Below are 18437 nucleotides of genomic sequence, written 5' to 3'. Positions count from 1 at the left end.
GGCGCATTTCCGGCTGGCGCGACGCAAGCGCGAGACTGGAACTCGAGCGGAAAGCCGCCGAGGCGTTGGGGTGGCTGTGAAGGCGGCGCGGAGCGCCGCCGGGATGGAGAAGCGCGGTAGGGGCGGGAAGGCGCCCTCGGTGTCGGCGCCTCAGCAGCCGCCGGTGACGCCTCGCAAAGAGAGGAGGCCTAGCATGTTCGAGAAGGAGGCAGTGAGTGCGAAGACGGGGCACGGGCCGACCTTGGGCTGCAGGACTCTCCCGACTTTGTGGTGTAGACCCTCGAGCACCGCGTAAACCAAAACGGCTGCTTCACTTCTCTTCAAATTTACTCAGCTCCAGGTTTCCCGAGAGGAACTTTTTCCAGAAATGCGTAATTTTAGTGTGTTTAATGTCATTACTGAAACCAGGGGCAGATTTATTAACCAGAAGCCGGTGTATGCGGGTTTTCTTAGAACAAGAATGTTTGGATATACCAAGTAGAACAATGAGATGTTTTGAGTTTTTGTTAACAGCAGCAGTCTGAGTATTTGGAGAGCATAAAAAAGAGAAAGTTAAATTGAAAATAATTCTTCCCAGTAACTTACTATCTGAAATTAATGAATAATGTCATTCAGTTTTATTGGTGGTATAGCACCAGATTTCTATGTGACCGTAATCTGGAAACCATTAGTGATCAATACTCCATATTTTATTGAGACTTTTAAGAGAGAAAATAATTTGTCCAAGGGTACAGAATTGTAGTAACAAAGCTGGGGCTTCTGGTCCACTTGTGTGACGGTTTTCATGCCTACTTAATGGGACCCATAATCAACAGGATGGAGGAGAGAGAATTTTTGAAGATCTTGATTCCCTCTCCACCCCTCCCCCAAAAGTCTTGATAACATTTCAGGTTCTGATGAGTGCTCTTTGCTGTCTACGTTTTACAGAGGAAAGAAAAGGAGGAAAAGTAAGAAGGGCACGTTCACAGAACTAAGAGCACAGCAAGGCTGACTGGTTAATGTATTGGACTTAAACTCATGCTCCCAAAAACCATACCGTATAAAAGTCTGAGTAACCATAGGTCACCTACAGTAATGAAAAGTATTTCTATTTTGAGCTGCCCTTTATAAACTTACTGTCTACTAAAGATCTGAAGTCTTGGAAAGTAAGTTTGAATCCAAAAGGAGGGGACGACAGACACATACATTTGGTGTACATGCCAGAATCTGGGGAGAAGGGGACGTGGACAAGGCAGTGCTTTCTTATTTGATAATGAATGGGATTAATTATAGTTGTCTCTAAAGTCTGAGCTTTTACAGGTCAGAAATTTAAAAAGACGGATAAATGGGAAGAGACTGAGAAAAGGCTTCACAAATTCTCATTAAGTGTGCCTGAGGACAGTGAGTGACTAATTATCATTCCTAACTTTTAGGTAGGTGATGACTCTCATGATCCTGAGCATAAGAAAAATTAGGACACACAATTTAATCATTATAAATATATTTTGAGTTTCTCTCTCCTGTGTCCATTTATTTTCTTTCATAGTAGCACCTCAGTTTGCTTTGGAGAATGAACTCATTCCCCATTGAATAGAGTTTTGGTGGGACTGTCAATCACCCTCCTTAACTTTATAGTGAGAATGAGACCAAGACTAGTCTGATTAGATGAACTCTCCCTGGAATAATTCAGGAAAATGACCGAGATTAATTTAAATTGAAGTGGCATACTGAAGTGCCTTAAGTGCCTGGTGCTTTAGCCTTCTCTTCCATTCTGTGAGCTACTTCATGTCTTTCCAGTTAGTTATGTATGTGGTTAACTGGTTAACAAGAATCAGTTCCTGTTGCTTGCAACCAACGATTCCAAAACCTTCAATTACTGTTAATTGAAAACTTGATTAGTCTCACATGTCTACATACATTTGAAAATATAAATATAGTGTTAAAAATGTAAAATAAATTGAGTGGAATCAACAGCAGATTTGACACAGTAGAACAGTATTAGTGAATTAGAGATGGCAGTCAGTTCATTCGCTCGGTCATGTCTGACTCTGTGACCCCATGAATCACAGCATGCCAGGCCTCCCTGTCTTATCACCAACTACCGGAGTTTACTCAAACTCATGTCCATCGAGTCAGTGATGCCATCCAGCCATCTCATCCTCTATCGTCCCCTTCTCCTCCTGCCCCCAATCCCTCCCAGCATCAGGGTCATTTCCAATGAGTCAGCTCTTTGCATCAGGTGGCCAAAGTATTGCAATTTCAGCTTCAACATCAGTCTTTCCAAGGAACACCCAGGACTGATCTCCTTTAGGATGGACTGGTTGGATCTGCTTGCAGTCCAAGGGACTCTCAAGAGTCTTCTCCAACACCGCAGTTCAAAAGCATCAATTCTTCAGCGTGCGACTCTCTTTATAGTCCACATCTCTCATCCATACATGACCACTGGAAAAACCATAGCCTTGACTAGACGGACCTTTGTTGACAAAGTAATGTTTCTGCTCTTTAATATGCTGTCTAGGTTGGTCATAACTTCCCTTCCAAGCAGTAAGTGTCTTTTAATTAGAGCTTTAGCTTCAGCATCAGTTCTTCTAATGAATATTCAGGACTGATTTTCTTTAGGATTGACTGGTTTGAACTCCCTGCAGTCCAACGGACTCGAGTCGTCTTCAACACCACAGTTTAAAAGCATCAATTCTTCAGTGCTCAGCTTTCTTATGGTCCAGTTCTCACATCCATACATGACTACTGGGAAAACCATAGCTTTGACTAGATGGACTTTTGTCAGCAAAGTAATGTCTCCTCTTTTTAATATGCCATCTAGGTTTGATTTCTTGCAAGGAGCAAGCATCATTTAATCTGATGGTTGCAGTCACCATCTGCAGTGATTTTGGAGCCCACGAAAATAAAGTCTGTCACTGTTTCCATTGTTTCCCTATTTGCCATGAAGTGATGAGACTGGGTGCCATGATCTTAGTTTTTTGAATGTTGAGTTTTAAGCCAGCTTTTCACTCTCACTATTTTGGAGAAGGAAATGGCAACCCACTCCAGTATTCTTGCCTGGAGAATCTCAAGGACGGAGGAGCCTGGCAGGCTACAGTCCATGGTGTTGCAAAGAGTCAGACACAACTGAATGATTTCACTTCCTTTTCCACTAGAAGGATAACTCCATGGATTCAGACTCTTTATTATGAGTTAATACAAGTAAAACAATTCCTGGTTATTATAATGAAGTTCACCACTGTAACTTCAGAGCATAGAGTACTTAACTGTGTGTGCATGCTAAGTCACTTCAGTTGTGTCTGACTCTTCCCAACCCAGGGATCGAACCCACGTCTCTTACGTTTCCTGGATCTGCAGGCAGGTTCTTTACCACTAGCACCACCTGGGAAGCCCCCATTCTTAACTGAAGTAAAAGTGTTAATTGCTCAGTCATGTCCTACTCTTTGTGACCCCATGGACTGTAGCCCACCAGGCTCCCTCTGTCCATGGGATTTCCCAGGCCAGAATATTGGAGTTGGTAGCCATTCCAGGAGATCTTCCCCATCCCAGGGATCAAACCCATGTCTCTTACATCTCCTGCATTGGCAGGCAGATTCTTTACTGTTAGTGCCGCCTGGGAACCCCATACTTAACCATAGTAGCCACTAAATAAATAGTTCTTTAAGGCAGGTTGAATGTTATCGAATAAATGTTGAATGTCAAAAGCATGGAATGACATATATACCAAATATACCACTTTTGTTATCTTTTCAATTAAAACTTATGAATGAGTTAACAAATAATTGTATTATTTATTCAAAGATAAAATAATTAAAATTATAAGAAGACAATAAAGGATAATATTTTCATAATGTCAGAGTGAAAAGTGAAAGTGAAGTTGCTCAGTAGTGTCCAACTCTTTGGGACCCCCTGGACTGTAGCCTACCAGGCTTCTCCATCCATGGGATTTTCCCAGCAAGGGTACTGGAGTGGGGTGCCATTCCCTTCTCCAGGGGATCTTCCCAACCCAGGAATTGAACCCAGGTCTCCCACATTGCAGGCAGATACTTTACCCTCTGAGCCACCAGGGAAGCCCCAATGTCAGAGTAGGGAACATGAAAGGTTTTCCTTACATCCCTGTCAGCCATTCAGTTGCCCTCTCAATGGCCATCTTGTTTCTAGTTCTTCTGCATCTTCCATGGATGTTCTAAATCTATGCATTCAAATTTGTGTTTGTGTGTTTATAGATAGATAGATGATACCTATATTTTTTTTCCTCCTTGTCCAAGTTGATAGCCAGGATTGACTCTAGGATTTAGCAACCACATAATTATAGAAGTCTATTATAATGGATTTCCAAGCTTTGTGTCAGCCTTGTCCCACTGCCCCAGGGTCCTTAAAACTGAAATTTCATTATGGAATTTAAAAAGTCGTCTCTCTCTGTCTCTCTTCTCTCATTTCAGTATGCACAAATTTTAAGAGAAAGACTGAGAGACTCAGTCCATGATGTTCAGTATGTAGAGCCTCCATTTGATGACTCAATTGCTGATCTAGGTAAAGAATGGAAGAGTGCCCTGGCAAAACTAAAGTTTGCTAATTCATATAGAATGGAGCCATTGAAAAAATTCCAGGCTCATTCAGTAGAAACAAAAGTCCAGCAGATACTAAAGGTAGGTTGATAGGTATATATGATACCATTATCTTAATTTTGGGGATGTGATAAACCATATTAAGATTTATGGCATTATAGTTACCCTGACTGATTTTTTTGTAGCATTTATCTCTGAAAGTACTTTGTAGTCATACTGAATAATCTTCATGTTGATGCTATGATTAAATCACAAAGAATTTTTTGGTATTTCATTTAATGCTTAATTATCCATAAATTACTTATCCTGCAGGTTCCATGTTTCTCCCATATTTGAAGGAATGAGTAAAAAATAAAACCCATATTGAATATGTGTGAAAAACTGATTCATGACTACACTAAACATCCTAAGAACAGGCAATCCCCAACTTATGTGTGGATTTTCTTCATTAAACAAGCTGGAATCTGAAGTTCATTCAAGACAGTTGTTTGAAACTCAGACACATGTTTTCAGACTAGTCCAACAAAGCTTCTTCAATTTTAGTTAATACTGTAATACCAATATTAATTATACTAGTGTTTGTGTCTGAAGGCTACATTGTTCAGATGGAAAGAATCCCCTTCACCATCTTTCCTAATAAAGGGCCAAATTAAAAACTTTAAAATTATAGACTGTTTCTTTAAGGGGCCACCTTTCTGAATCCCCTTTTCACTTTTGGGCATCAGGCACCCAGGAGATTTCTGGCGACCAGGTTCCCTCTGTGGGACTCTACCCTGCCTAATCCCCCTCCAGGAGTACTTATTTTAATATTACCTCCCCCACCTCAAATTTGCAAGATGCATTCCTTCAGTAACAGCTGATGTAAGCTGGCTATTGGGAAGAAAGCATACATTTAATTTCTTTTGTATAATTTTTGCTGTGTGCTTAGTTGCTTGGTCATGTCCAACTGTTTGCGACCCCATGGATGACAGCTCGCCAGGCTCCTCTGTCTGTGGGATTCTCCAGGCAAGAATATTGCAGTGGGTTGCCATTTTCTTGATTTACATCCTGTTAATTATATCAGAGTTAATTCTTAAATGAATATGTTAATACAGAAGAATATTTAGGAAACCCATTTCCCCCACCTCCCTCCACCACCATCGACATAGATACATTTCTAAACTGAAGTAATAATTACCAGATAATATTCAGAAACTATATTATGGCTCATAATTTGGAAATAAATTCAACTCAATATAATAAAATAATTATTAACCCTAATAGCGATTGCCTAATAGCAAGCATTTTGATGTGTCTCTCACTTGGCCCTACGACATTGACTGAGTTCAAGTTCATTGGGTATAGCAGAATTTCAAGATGTATTTACATGTGATCATTTATAGAATTGCATTGAGCATAAGGGGCTTGGAACAGTTTATTGGATATATAGGGGGAAGGCTGGGATCACTAAGAGGCTGGGGATTTTCCTTTGTATTTAGGGAACATTATCACCATTCTAGACACAGAAATAATATATACTGCTGGAGCTTGTAGGTATCTTCCTATAGTAACTATTCATTAATTGTTAAAATGGAACATGTATGTATTAATAGATAAAGCCTGGGATCTCTTAGGCAGATTCAGAAGAGAGAATGGATGTTGCTAAGTGTACAAAAAATTGAGCTAAATGCCTGAGGGAACTAAATGCTTCTAGACCCAGTTCAGATCCAAAAGCCTTCTAGAAGGGAGGCACAACCAAAAAATGGGTAATTTATTTGGTTTTATCCTGTAAAGTTGGCAGGTAGGTATCCATTTGTTATCATTAGAACCTAGAACATTGGTTAGTTTGTCATTGATCTGAGTCAGTTAATCAAAGGCAGGTGCCACCTGCTCACCAGCTGGTCCAGGTCTGCTTATGGTCTGTAGAAAAATGCAGTGTTTCATGGTCCACATCTGTCTACCCACTCCCAGCTACCTATTAATTTAGTGACACACGATGAGCAATCTCTGACTTCCATATTACTCTTCTGGAGGTAAAAGCAGTAGAGTGAGAAGCTACAGGGGCAGTATTAGAAAGACGTGGCCTTTAACTGAGGGAGACAAGAAGACAGGAATAGGGACTTCCTTGGAGGTCCAGTGGTTAAGACTCCGTGCTCCCAGTGCAGGGGGTGTGAGTTCAGTTCCTGATCAGGGAGCTAAGATTCCACAGGCCGAGTGGCAAAAAAAAAAAAAAAAATCTTGCTTCTCCCTAATAAATGTTTGGCAGAGTAATCTAGTAAAGGAAAACTTAAGCTTAAGGATTGCTAATGAAGAGCAATTGAACATAATTTTAAAACCAAATCAAATTTTTTTCAAAATTGTTATTGAAATAAGTTGGTAAGCATATCAACCATTTAATATCATTTGGTTAGAGATATGTGTATGTTTCCAAAAGCTGCATATATTAATTACTAATAATAATGGCCAATAATTAAATATTAATTTTCTACTTCAATTTTTATTTACAATTTGAAAATTAAAATATCTTTCTTAATTTTTTTAAAGGAAAGTCTTCAAGATGTCAAATATGACGACAAAGTCTTTTCTCATTTGTCACTTGAATTAGCAGACCGCATATTGTCATCGGTCAAAGAATTTGGGTACCACCGTTATAAGTTCATTATAAAAGTATTATTTATTCAAAAGACGGGTCAGGCAATCAATGTAAGTACCTCCACGTGGGATCATGGTGGGAGGACTTGGCCCCAGGGAAGGCTGCCGCCCACAGGACAGTCGCCAGGCTTGCAGGGAGGTGAGAATTCTATCACATCCACCTGCACACTCAGGGAATGGGGAGCTTCCAGGTGGACAGGTGGCTCCTTGGAATGGTCTGGAGAAGGGGAGGTTATCCTCTGATGCCTGAACAAGAAGAAGGAACCAGCTGTGCTAAAGATCAGGGAGAAAGTCCCAGCAGAGAAAACATGGAGCGCAAAGACATGGGCTTGGCTGGTAACCAGAGAGATGGGTGTATTTAGGCAGCTCCATCCCAGAAGTGAGCAGCTTAGGACACCAGTCATGTGCTTGCTTATTGTCCTGTGGGTCAGCTCAGTCTGGATGGGCTGGGTGGACTTTCTTCTGGCCTCACCGGTACACTTTCGGCCATCTGGTGATGCAGCTGGCCTAGAGGTCCCAGGCAGCCTTGCTCACAGTTGTGACCGTTGGTTCCGCTGCACAGACGCTATTGTCCTCCAGAGGAGGAATGGTGTCCTTACATGGGGCTCCTCGAAGCATTCCAGAGGTGAAAGCAGAAGACTTCCTAAGGCCTCTCTTGGAAGCTGCGCAGTGTCACATTATTTTGCTCAGGGCAAATCCCAAGGTCAGTTCATATTCATGGGGTGGAAAAGCAGACTCAACCTCCTGATCGGAGAAGCTCACCACAGAAAGGTCAGATTTTGTGTGGCTTTGTACATGAAGCAAAGGAGTTAGGATTTCTCTAACAGCCTGCCTATAGGATCAGTACGATTTCTTCATTTCAAGACAAGACCGTAACAAACTTTTGGTTGAAAATCTGCGGGTAGGAAGGATAATGCCTTACTCTGGACTGTGACAGCACAGTTAGTCTTGCCTGCAGAACTCCTAGACCCGAGTTACAGAGTCCCTCCCGTTCTGCCCCGGGACTCACTGCTAAGTTCGGTCTCTGTGTTAGACAACTTACCCTCTCCAGTAAAGAGAAGATGGGTCCAGGAAGCATCGCTATTAAGTCTTTTCAGCAAAGGGAAAATTGGACAAATTACTTTTAAAATAAAATTTCCTAAGATAGTGATGCAACTTCTGAAAAAACCAAACTTGCATAGATTAAAAAATTATTTTTTAACATGTTTGATCTAAAGTGGGCCTTCTGAACATTTCTGTCCTAGATTGCCAGCAGATGGATCTGGGATGTGGCGTGGGACAGCTGGGTTTCCGCGAAACATGAAACTGAAACGTTCGTGGCATTGGTCTTAGTGTTTGCGCTTTACTGTGAATAGCTTGTTCCATGGACCAAAGAGTGTTTACTGCTAAACTTTTCTAAAATACATGAAAATTTATAGACTTGTGAACTTCAGAGTAGTTTTGATTAACTATATTCTTATATCTCCAATTGAAGCTTCTCAATTGTATTCTTTTAACAACAAACAAGTAAAAGCTGGATTTTTACCTTTATACTTATAGTTATCATATTTGTTAACATTGTATTACCCCAAAGTATGAGAAGTATATGTATATGCCTTTTTCATATATATGAATGTTTATAGTGGATTTATGGCGAAATTATCATTCTTGTTTTGTGGTTGTGCAGTCACTCAGTCATGTCTGACTCTTTGCAACCCCCTGGACTACAACACACCAGGCTTCCTGTCTCTTCACTATTTCCTGGAGTTTGCTCAGGCTCATATCCAGTGAGTCGGTCATGCCACCCCACTGTCACATCCTCTATTGTCCCGTTCTTCTGCCTTCATCCTTGTTAGATTTAAGAAAATTAGAATTTGCTGTGGGAAATTAGGACACAACCTTGTAAAATGTCAAATTAAGTGAATTTTACAATAGATTTTGGAAAACTTCCAAAGGAAGATATATTTTGTATGCTATCTTAATATACTGCATGCATTCTTTTTAAAGAAATTACCAAGTTTGAAAGAAAGATGTTGAGATGTTTAATACTTCCCTAAGTACTACCTCTCCCTCCAAGCAAAACACTTGAAAGTGTGCAGTTCGTTAGTCTGTTCGTCAGGCTATTTTCAGTTGCAAGAACCAAAAAATGTAACACAATCATCTTTAAAAAGAGCTAAATTGTATCTCCCAGGCCTTTGATCAGGATCCGGGTTCTTTTTGTCCTCCTGCTCTCCCCTTGGACGTCTATGCAGAGTTCTTTACCTTCGGTTCAGTTCAGCCGCTCAGTCGTGTCCGACTCTTTGCGACCCCATGAACTGCAGCACGCCAGCTCTCCCTGTCCATCACCATCTCCCAGAGTCCACCCAAACCCATGTCTATTGTGCCGGTGATGCCATCCAGCCATCTCATCCTGTATTTTCCCCTTCTCCTGCCCTCAATCTTTCCCAGCATCAGGGTCTTTTCAAATGAGTCAGCTCTTCACATCAGGTGGTCAAAGTATTGGAGTTTCAGCTTCAACATCAGTCCTTCCAATGAACACCCAGGACTGATCTGCTTTAGGATGGACTGGTTGGATCTCCTTGCAGTCCAAGGGACTCTCAAGAGTCTTTTCCAACACCACAGTTCAAAAACATCAGTTCTTCAGCGCTTAGCTTCCTTTTTACCTTGATAGAATTTAATCGCCTTCCCATGGCTCAGTTATGACTCGCTCCCTGGGCTGCGACTGGAGCTCACCTTCCCTGAAGCACATGGCCACATGGAGAGTGGACACCACTATCAGTGGGAGTTCCTCTAGAAAGAAGCAGAGGGTGGGCTTGGGGAGGCAGCCAGTAATGTCTGTGATAATTCATTCTGTTTTCACAGTGATAATCAGAACTTGAAAATCCATGTCAAATTTAATGGACAGTAAAAATACAGATTAGTTGAATAATCTATAAACAGGAAAACAGAAAGATGAGAGTTTTCTTTTCACTTGTGTGTTATGTGTTGGATAATCCAGTACTGGCAGTTCCATGCTACACAGCAGAGACATAATACTTGTAGCCCAAAGAATCTTTAAAAGAGAAGTCATTGTTCACGAACTTTGGCCACAGAGAAATCAGTAATAACAAACCTAAGAAGGAGCTCATGTTAGTGTTCTTTCCCGGTGAGCTTATCAGGGAACACACGCTTCCTGGTATCGAGCCAACCACTTATAAATGTGATTTCGTAAAGTGAGAATTATACCTTTCTCCGAGGGTTAGTTTGTGAATTGAGTGAGGTAATACACAGTCAGTCTCTTATGCCCAGCACTTAGCATAACCCTGGAGGGTACCAAGTCTTGAGATGTTCCCTGTTATCATTTGGTTTGACAGTTCAGATGGCCTTCAGCTGTGCTTCCTCTTGCCCTTCTCTCAATCCCATTCGTACTTAGTTGTTAAATTCTGTGGATTCTGTTTCTCTGAAGTGATTCAGATCATCCCTCTTTCCCCCTGACTGTGACATCTCTTGTCTGGGTCTTCACTTCGCTCACATTTCCGTAGTCCCTTTCTTTTTTTTCATTCGTGTGTTGATTGTTTTGTTCAACATGTCACTGGTCTGCCATGTGCCAGGCACTGGGTGAAATGCATTGTGTGAGCAGTGAACAAAATGGACAGGGCCCTTGCCTCCCCTGCGTGTTTATTGTACCAGGACGCTAGTATTAAATAAGTGTACTTCTGTAAATCACGGCAGTGCTTCTAAGGATGAACCAGGGAGGAGATCCAATGACCCTTCGTTGCTGCCAGTTTCGTCTCCATCTGTAAGACTGAAGAGGTAACTGTGGTGGAAGCATGACTTTGGTTATGTCACTCCCTGTCCCAGAACCCCTGTCATTCTTGGCGTGAATATGAACTCTTAGGTTCTAGAGTCTCCAGAATATAAAATTCTCCATTTCTCAAGATTTAGTGGATTCCAGGTGCATCATAAACACCTCTAATCCTAGCAACACTGCCAACCCACGTCTCACTTCTAATCCCACCTGCATTAGACACGCTCCTTTGTGTGCTCCTGAGATCCTGCATGCATGCCTGCCTCCCTTGCACCACAGACTCCTTCCCTTGCCTCCTCCTCAGAGCTGTGTCTGTACCAAGGAAACCACTGCCCTGCGGTCATCAAACTCTTTGCCCACTCCACCCATGGAAGTGTGAAGTAACTGAGGCCACCAAAGCAGCATGCCAGACATTGAAAACCATAACTTCTGAGCCATTTCCTCCTGCCATTAAGGAACCGTAAGGATCAACCACGTCAAATGTCACGTATGTGTTTCCTTTAGTCCCTGCGGAACTCTGGACACCCACTCATCCGAGTCCCTGCTTCTCAAAACTTTATAGCCGGTTGTTGACCTTCATTTACATGGTTCCTCTATTCTCCCAGCCTCTGCTCCAGATGAGTTTTGAGTTTCTCTCCTTAAAAGAGCGACCTGACTTCTCCCTGAGGAGGAGTCTCACTGCAACCCTCTCAAGTAAAAGCTGGTGTTTCTCTCATCCGTAATGCCTCATTCCTCAGAGCCAGGAGGTAGGGCAGGCAACCCCCGACTGTGAAAAGCTCCAGCTCCTGCAGATCCACGCCATCTGGATATACGTATAGTTTGTCACCTCTGTGTGTGATTGTTGCCTGCGAGTCCTCTGGGGTGTTCCTTCTCATTACTTGAAAACCTGAGCTGCTGGATCACAAGCTTCATCTCCACTCAACTCCTGCCATCGTTCTTTGTGACTTCAGTATCCACAGAGATAATCATCCAGTATGGCAGTTCTCACTTTGCACGTTTTTTACTACAGTGTAGTTAAATTACACCGGTCCCCGAATAGCATGGTTCATCTCTCACTGACCACGGTGGATTGCCCGTGAGGAGCTGCATGAAGTACAAATTCCTCATCCAGCTCTGCAGTCCCCAAGTCATTATGTAAACAGCAGATGGGCGTCACGAGCTTTCTGTCGAAGCCCTTTAGTCACTGATCACTGCACTTCTCTTCTTCAGCGCTTCAGGTCACAAGACAGCAAAGCATGTACTCATGTTACCTGCTTGCCTCCCTGTGATGAACCCGTGTGATGTTTTACAAAAATGGACAGCCTAAAGAGGAAATTGGCCAAAAAGGTGAAAGTGCAGCAAAGAAGTGATGATGCTAGAAATGAAATTGGTTAGGAAACTTGAAAATGACAAGAGCAAAATCAAGACAGGATGAGACCTCAGCCTGCCTGGAAGGAGGAACCATGGGGAGAAAGTCCAAGAAGCAGGAAAAACGAGGTCAAGTTGTGTGGACATCTTTCAGTTTGAGTTGCTTTTGGAACAGAAAGCTATTTTTGGTTGAGAAAGACTGTCTTCTACTTTGGATACAGTATCTTCTGTTCCACATCAGCAGATTCAACCAACCGCAGGAGGCAAGGTAGTGTAGGATGTATTTAATGAGAAAATCTGTGTAAGTGGACCTGCACAGGGCAAGTGTCAACTGTAATAATAATAATAAAAATCTCAATCAGTTTGACTAGCATTCAGGCCAAAATGTCAAAGTTAGTTACTATGTTAAAAGGAAACTGTAATTACAAAGAGACAGAAAAGCAAACTTTTCTGCCAGTGAAGACTGGTTCCATCATTTTAGACAACTACAAGAACTGATTCACACTGAGCTAGCTGGTGGCTCAGTGCTGTGAAATATGCACCCAGATTTCATAGGTCAGTTACAGCCACTGGTCATGACAAAAGGATGAAGATGTTGAGAGGAAGTGAGACTGATTTAAAACTTCACATTGAAGAAACTCTAGGAGATAATTTACAACACTGAAAATACAAAAGATAAAATGTTGGAAGCCAATCCAAACTTCAAAATAAGTATGAAAATTTATCAAGGCATAGAAAAAGGTAAGTTGTAGGGTGAGAAAAAGGCAAGCACAATTTAAATTTCTCTTGGCAAAGTTATTAAAAAGAAAATAGTAATTCTGATGTTGAAGCTGAAACTCCAATACTTTGGCAACCTGATGAGAAGAGCTGACTCATTTGAAAAGACCCTGGTGCTGGGAAAAATTGAGGGCAGGAGGAGAAGGGGATGACAGAGGATGAGATGGTTGGATGGCATCACTGACTCAATGGACATGGGTTTGGGTGGACTCCGGGAGTTGGTGATGGACAGGGAGGCCTGGCATGCTGCAGTTCATGGGGTTGCAAAGAGTCAGACACGACTGAGCGACTGGACTGAACTGAGTGTCTCATGTTTCAAATTATAGTGGACTAAATAAATACTACTTTTGCAATGAAAATTCTGTATACATGTATAACTGGCAATAAGGGAGTTTTTCAATGTTTTAACAAAAAGTTTTTACAGTCATAGAAGAACTGTACTTTTTAATAAGATCACTTTGCATGATTTCTGCTTCATGGTCTTTTCTTTTTTATCGCTCTGTGCTATTGTGCAACTAGGGCTTCTGTACTCCAGGTTCCCAGTTCCTTGACCAACTCAAACTCAAGGACCTTTTCATCGAGCACATGTTGGTCATCTGCTCCTTGGTTCATCCTTGTTATTATCAAAACCAGTTCAGTTGCTAAGTCGTGTCTGACTTTTTGCAACCCTGTGGACTTCAGGGCACCAGGCTCACCTGTCCTCCACTATCTCCTGGAGTTTGCGCAGTCATGTCCATTGAATCAGTGATGCTATGTAACCATCTCATCCTCTGTTGCCCACTTCTCCTCCTGTCCTCAATCTTTTCCAGCATCAGGGTCTTTTCCAGTGAGTTGGTTCTTCGAATCAGGTGACTAAAGTATTGGAGCTTCAGCATCAGTCAGTTCAGTTCAATCACTTAGTTGTGTCCAACTCCTTGCAACCCCATGGACTGCAGCATGCCAGGCCTCCCTGTCCATCACCAACTCCTAGAGCTTGCTCAAACTCATGTCCATTGAGTCCGTGATGCCATCCAACCATCTCATCCTCTGTCATCCCCTTCTCCTCCTGCCTTCAATCTTTTCCAGCATCAGGGTCTTTTCCAGTGAGTCAGTTCTTTGCATCAGGTGGCCAAAGTCTTGGGAGCCTCAACTTCAGCATCAGTCCTTCCAATGAACATTCAGGACTGATTTCCTTTAGGATTGACTTATTCGATCTTCTCGCTGTCCAAGAATCTTCTTCAACACCACAGTTCAAAAGCATCAATTCTTCGGCACTCAGCTTTCTTTATAGTCCAACTCTCACATCCATACATGACCACTGGAAAAACCATAGCTTTGACTAGAGAGACCTTTTTCGGCAAAGTGATGTCTATGCTTTAGGTTTGTCAGTTTTTCTTCCAAGGAGTAAGCATCTTTTAATTCCTTCCTTAATCAACTTCAATTTAGCTTCTGACACTGCCACACCATTAAAATAGCTTGCAACAAATAATATGGTTAGTTATTACCAAATTTCTAAATACAATGGACATTTTTCGGTCTTTATCTTACTCAGGTTCTCAAATGACATGTTGATCAATACTCTAAGCTTACAGTACTTGATAGTTTTCTTCCTTTTTCTCTATTTTCACCAATATCTCAGGAATTCTTGACTTGAGCCTTTTTCTCACCTATAACTACATATTCTAATGGTTTTATACAGTTTTATCGCTTTTTCTCTTCAGCACTCTATTGCCAGTGCCTAACTCAGGATCTAACAATAAATAGTAAGGTAGTATTTGATGAATACATGATTCCTTATATTTCTATCACCTAACATAGTTCCTAGTTGGTTTCCATAAAACCTTTGTGAAATAAATCAATGGACATTATTATTCTAATCCTGCAAATGAGGAGCTGGAGGGTCAGAAAGATTAGTTTATCCATGATCACATAGCTAGTAAGTGGCACAGCTGGTATCACACCAAAGTCTTAACTCCAAATCTTTGTTCTCACCTTTATATCAACAGCCTCCCTGCATATTTCACTCCTAACTCTGAGACTCTGCCTTCACTTACCCGATCCTCACGCCAGACTGGAATGAGTGTCGTACTTGGATATCCCTCCTACTTTCCCACTTCTCCATCTTTTTTGGGTTTGAATCCATATATATACTTCTAGTTGTACATTTGAGGCTCAGTGGTAAAGAATTCTCCTGCAATGCAGGATACTCAGGTTTGATCTCTGGCTTGGGAAGATGCCCTCGAGAAGGAAATGGCAACCCACTCCAGTATTCTTGCCTGGAAAAATCCCATGGACAGAGGAGCCTGGCAGGCTATAGTCCATGACATCACAAAGAGTTGGACACAATTTAGCAACTGAACAACAACTACATTTACCAGTAGTTCTATCAGTATCTCAAGTTACTTTTCAAATTCTATCTCAAGCTTAAAATCTTAATTTTTCTGGTTGCAAGTAAATTTTCACCCATCTGTGAATGAAAATTATTGCCCAGAATATCAGTAAACAAAGGATGTTGCAGCCATCAAGCCATCATGTTACAGCCATAGGATGATGATGATAAGCCCTGAGGGAGCTCAGGAAGGAGGCAGGATGCCTGGCCATCCAGAGGTCAGGCACAGCAGCCACCACTCCCCACCCCCTCAGTGCACCCTGAAGAATCTCAGGGTGAGAAAACGGGATCCTGGCCCTGGGTAGCTGAGGTGCACATCAAAGGAATGGTTTCAATGAGCCCAGGTTCTTGGATCTTCTCACACTGAGAAAAGCACTAGATTCCTTAACTTGAGATGTCTGATTTTCTTCAACTAACAGTAATCTTCTGATGTTCTAACTAGGTCTTTATTGCAAAAACCCCTATATATCCTGGCTCCCCACCTTGCTTCTTTGGAGCAGTTATCTCAGAATGATCTGAGGGTCCTGTCTTTAGAACTTGAAGTCCTTAGTATGCCTGAATAAAATACAAGTCTCAGCTTTCAGGTTGTGCTTTTTCTTTTCCAGTCAACACACACTAATTCTTTCAGTATTGAAGCAGCCTGTGTGCAGGGATTGTACTCTGAACAGCCTTAATATTATGCCTTGCAGGATGAAAAGCTGAATCAGTGTTTATTGGCTTAGAATGAAGTTTTAAATTTGAATTTGATCCAGAGACAAAATAACCCAAGGAACAAGACTAGAACCAAGTAACTAAATATATATATATATATATATATATATATATATATATATATATATATATATAAACATTAAACTCTATCCACAGAGTCTGACTGAGGGTCTTGATCAGTTGAGGGACTTTGGGGGAAAGATGTTGGTTCTCCTTGAGTCATTCAGACACTTAGGCCGTTTTCTTCAGTGGGCTTTTGACAGGGAAATGGGCGCTGCTCTGACCAGGTTGTGCGGATAAAATGGAGGCTGGATTAGGAGCAGTTTGCCAGTGTTGAGTCCTTGGTGATGCCATCTCTGATCGGATGCAAATAGGGAAGTCAGGAAAGGGTGGGCTGGGAGAGTCAAAGGAGGTCCTTTGTATCAAACTGACCGGCTAGAAACAATCCCTGTCTTACCTTCCCAAACTTGTCTGCTGGGTGTAAGCAAAAATAATGCATGAAAGGGAAGCCATATTGTATTCCAAATCCAGGAATCTTTTCTATTGCCAGGAACCAAGTCATCTACACTCAGGTACAAGGTGTCTTCTGAGAGGTCAAATTTAACATTTCTGGCACCACTGTCATCCTATCTCAGCTGTCTCTCATGTGTTCCTTTAAGGTTCTGTTAGCTTTTTTTTTTTTCCTTTTAATTTTTGATGAAGTCCAAAAGTGACCAAGTGAAGCCTAAGAACCAGGATTAATAATAGCAGTCAATTTCTTCGTGACTTTTACCGGCCTAAGCACTTTACAACAATACTGAATGTTCGATAAACGACGGGCTATGGCTACGCAGACAGAAAAAGCGGAGCGGGAATCTGATGAGGGCCATACGGTCCCGAAATGCTCCGCTGCGATGCTCTGACCTTCCTCTCCGCACGCGATCTCATGTCCTGAATGGGAGCTTCTGCATCCGCAGCATCCCAGCAAAGTCCTAAATTTCACCTAAGTTTGAGAACTCCCGCACGAACCAAGGTCGATGTGGATCAACTTTTCAAGTGAAAGCAAGCTGAGGATGCCTTTGGAAAGGACACGTTCCCTGGCAGGTGGTTCAGGAGCGCCGGAGAGCTCGAGGTCGCCAGCAAAGAACAAAGGCGGACGGCGGGCATCAACTGGGAACCGGGAACGCGAGGAGACGAGCCGGGGCCCTCAGAGCCTCCCGCGACGCAGCCCCCAGGGTAGGGAGAGGGTGCCGGGGAGACCCCCGGGAAGGTGGAGGAGGGGGCGGGGCGACGAGGACCCCGGGAAGGAGCGGGCGGGGAGAGGAGGGGAGGGACCCTGCAGGGAGGGCAAGGGGGCGGGCCCCTCGGGAATTAGGTGGAAGGGAAGGGCAGCGAGGACCGCCAGGTCTGGGCACGCGGGCGCGGACGCCGGGGAGGCAGGGGCGGGGACTCCAGGAGGGAGAGAGGGGACGGGAGCGCGGACACCTGGGAGGAAGGGGGAGGGGAGGGACACCTGGGATGGAGGGGCGGGGACCCCCCCAGGGGGGAGAGAGGGGACGGGGGAGCGGACACCGGGGAGGGAGGGGGCGGGGAGGGGCCGCTCAGGATGGAGGCGGAGGGGGTGGGGCGGGGGCGGGGACCCCCAGGAGGGAGAGAGGGGACGCGGGCGCGGACCCCGGAGAGGGAGGGACACCTGGGATGGAGGGGTAGGGGAGGGCCGGGGACCCCCCAGGAGCGAGCGCGGGGCCGCGGGCGCGGACACCTGGAAGGAAGGGGTGGGGAGGGGCCCCTCAGGCAGGCGGCGGAGGGGAGAGGCGGGGAGCCCGGGCGGGGCGCGGTGGGAGGAGAGGGCTGACGTGTGAGGGGCCGGGCCGGGGGCGGCGGGGAGGGGGCGGTGGCGGCGAGCGCGCCCAGGGCGGCGGGCCGGGGCGGGGCTGGGGGCTGAGGGGAGCGGCGGGAGGTGGGGCCGCGGAGCGCGCCGGGCTGCGGCGGCTGCCGAGAGGCGGGGTGGCGGCGGGCCGGGGCTGCGTGCGGCCGAGGGCGGCGGCCGGGGGGCGGCGGCGGCGGCGGCGAGCGCAGCGGGCGGCGGCGGCGGCCGAGGGCGCGGAGGGCCCCGCGGGCGCGCACGGCGGCGGGCCCGGCGGGCGGCGGGCGGCGGACAGCGTCCTCGGCGGCGGCGGGCGGCGCGCTGGCGGCGGCCATGGCGGTGGCGGCGGCGCTGGCGGGCCGCGGGGCGCGCGGAGGCAGGGGCCGGCCCCCGGGCGGCGGGCGGGCGGAGGGGGCGGGGCCCGGGCGGCGGGCGGCCCGCGCG

General features: G+C 44.6%; 1 protein-coding gene across 2 annotated transcripts; it reads left to right on the top strand.

Annotated features, from left to right (window-relative positions):
• On the top strand, positions 1-9483 carry DYNLT2 (dynein light chain Tctex-type 2). 2 transcript variants are annotated; one of them, XM_043888143.1, is made up of 4 exons: positions 1-211; positions 4422-4628; positions 7071-7229; positions 8423-9483. In XM_043888143.1, exons 1-4 carry the CDS (start codon positions 104-106, stop codon positions 8531-8533), a joined length of 585 nt encoding a protein of 194 aa, XP_043744078.1. In that variant the 5' UTR covers positions 1-103; the 3' UTR covers positions 8534-9483. The 2 variants fall into 2 exon arrangements, with proteins under 2 accessions (XP_043744078.1, XP_043744079.1); XM_043888144.1 differs by lacking the exons at positions 7071-7229; positions 8423-9483 and adding an exon at positions 4860-5417 and having other exon boundaries at positions 10-211.
• Positions 9484-18437: the final 8954 nt, after the last annotated feature.

Source organism: Cervus elaphus, chromosome 26, assembly GCF_910594005.1.
Source record: "Cervus elaphus chromosome 26, mCerEla1.1, whole genome shotgun sequence".
Lineage (NCBI taxonomy): Eukaryota > Metazoa > Chordata > Mammalia > Artiodactyla > Cervidae > Cervus > Cervus elaphus.
Note: the sequence above shows the minus strand (reverse complement) of the source record. Positions and strands in the feature narration are given on the sequence as shown.

What these genes read in the sequence shown, in the direction of transcription:
- DYNLT2 (XM_043888143.1), top strand. Translation starts at nt 104, where the DNA reads ATGGAGAAGCGCGGTAGGGGCGGGAAGGCGCCCTCGGTGTCGGCGCCT. An exon ending in GCATGTTCGAGAAGGAGGCA is followed by an intron (nt 212 to 4,421) that starts GTGAGTGCGAAG and finishes CTCTCATTTCAG; the next exon opens with TATGCACAAATTTTAAGAGA. An exon ending in AAGTCCAGCAGATACTAAAG is followed by an intron (nt 4,629 to 7,070) that starts GTAGGTTGATAG and finishes ATTTTTTTAAAG; the next exon opens with GAAAGTCTTCAAGATGTCAA.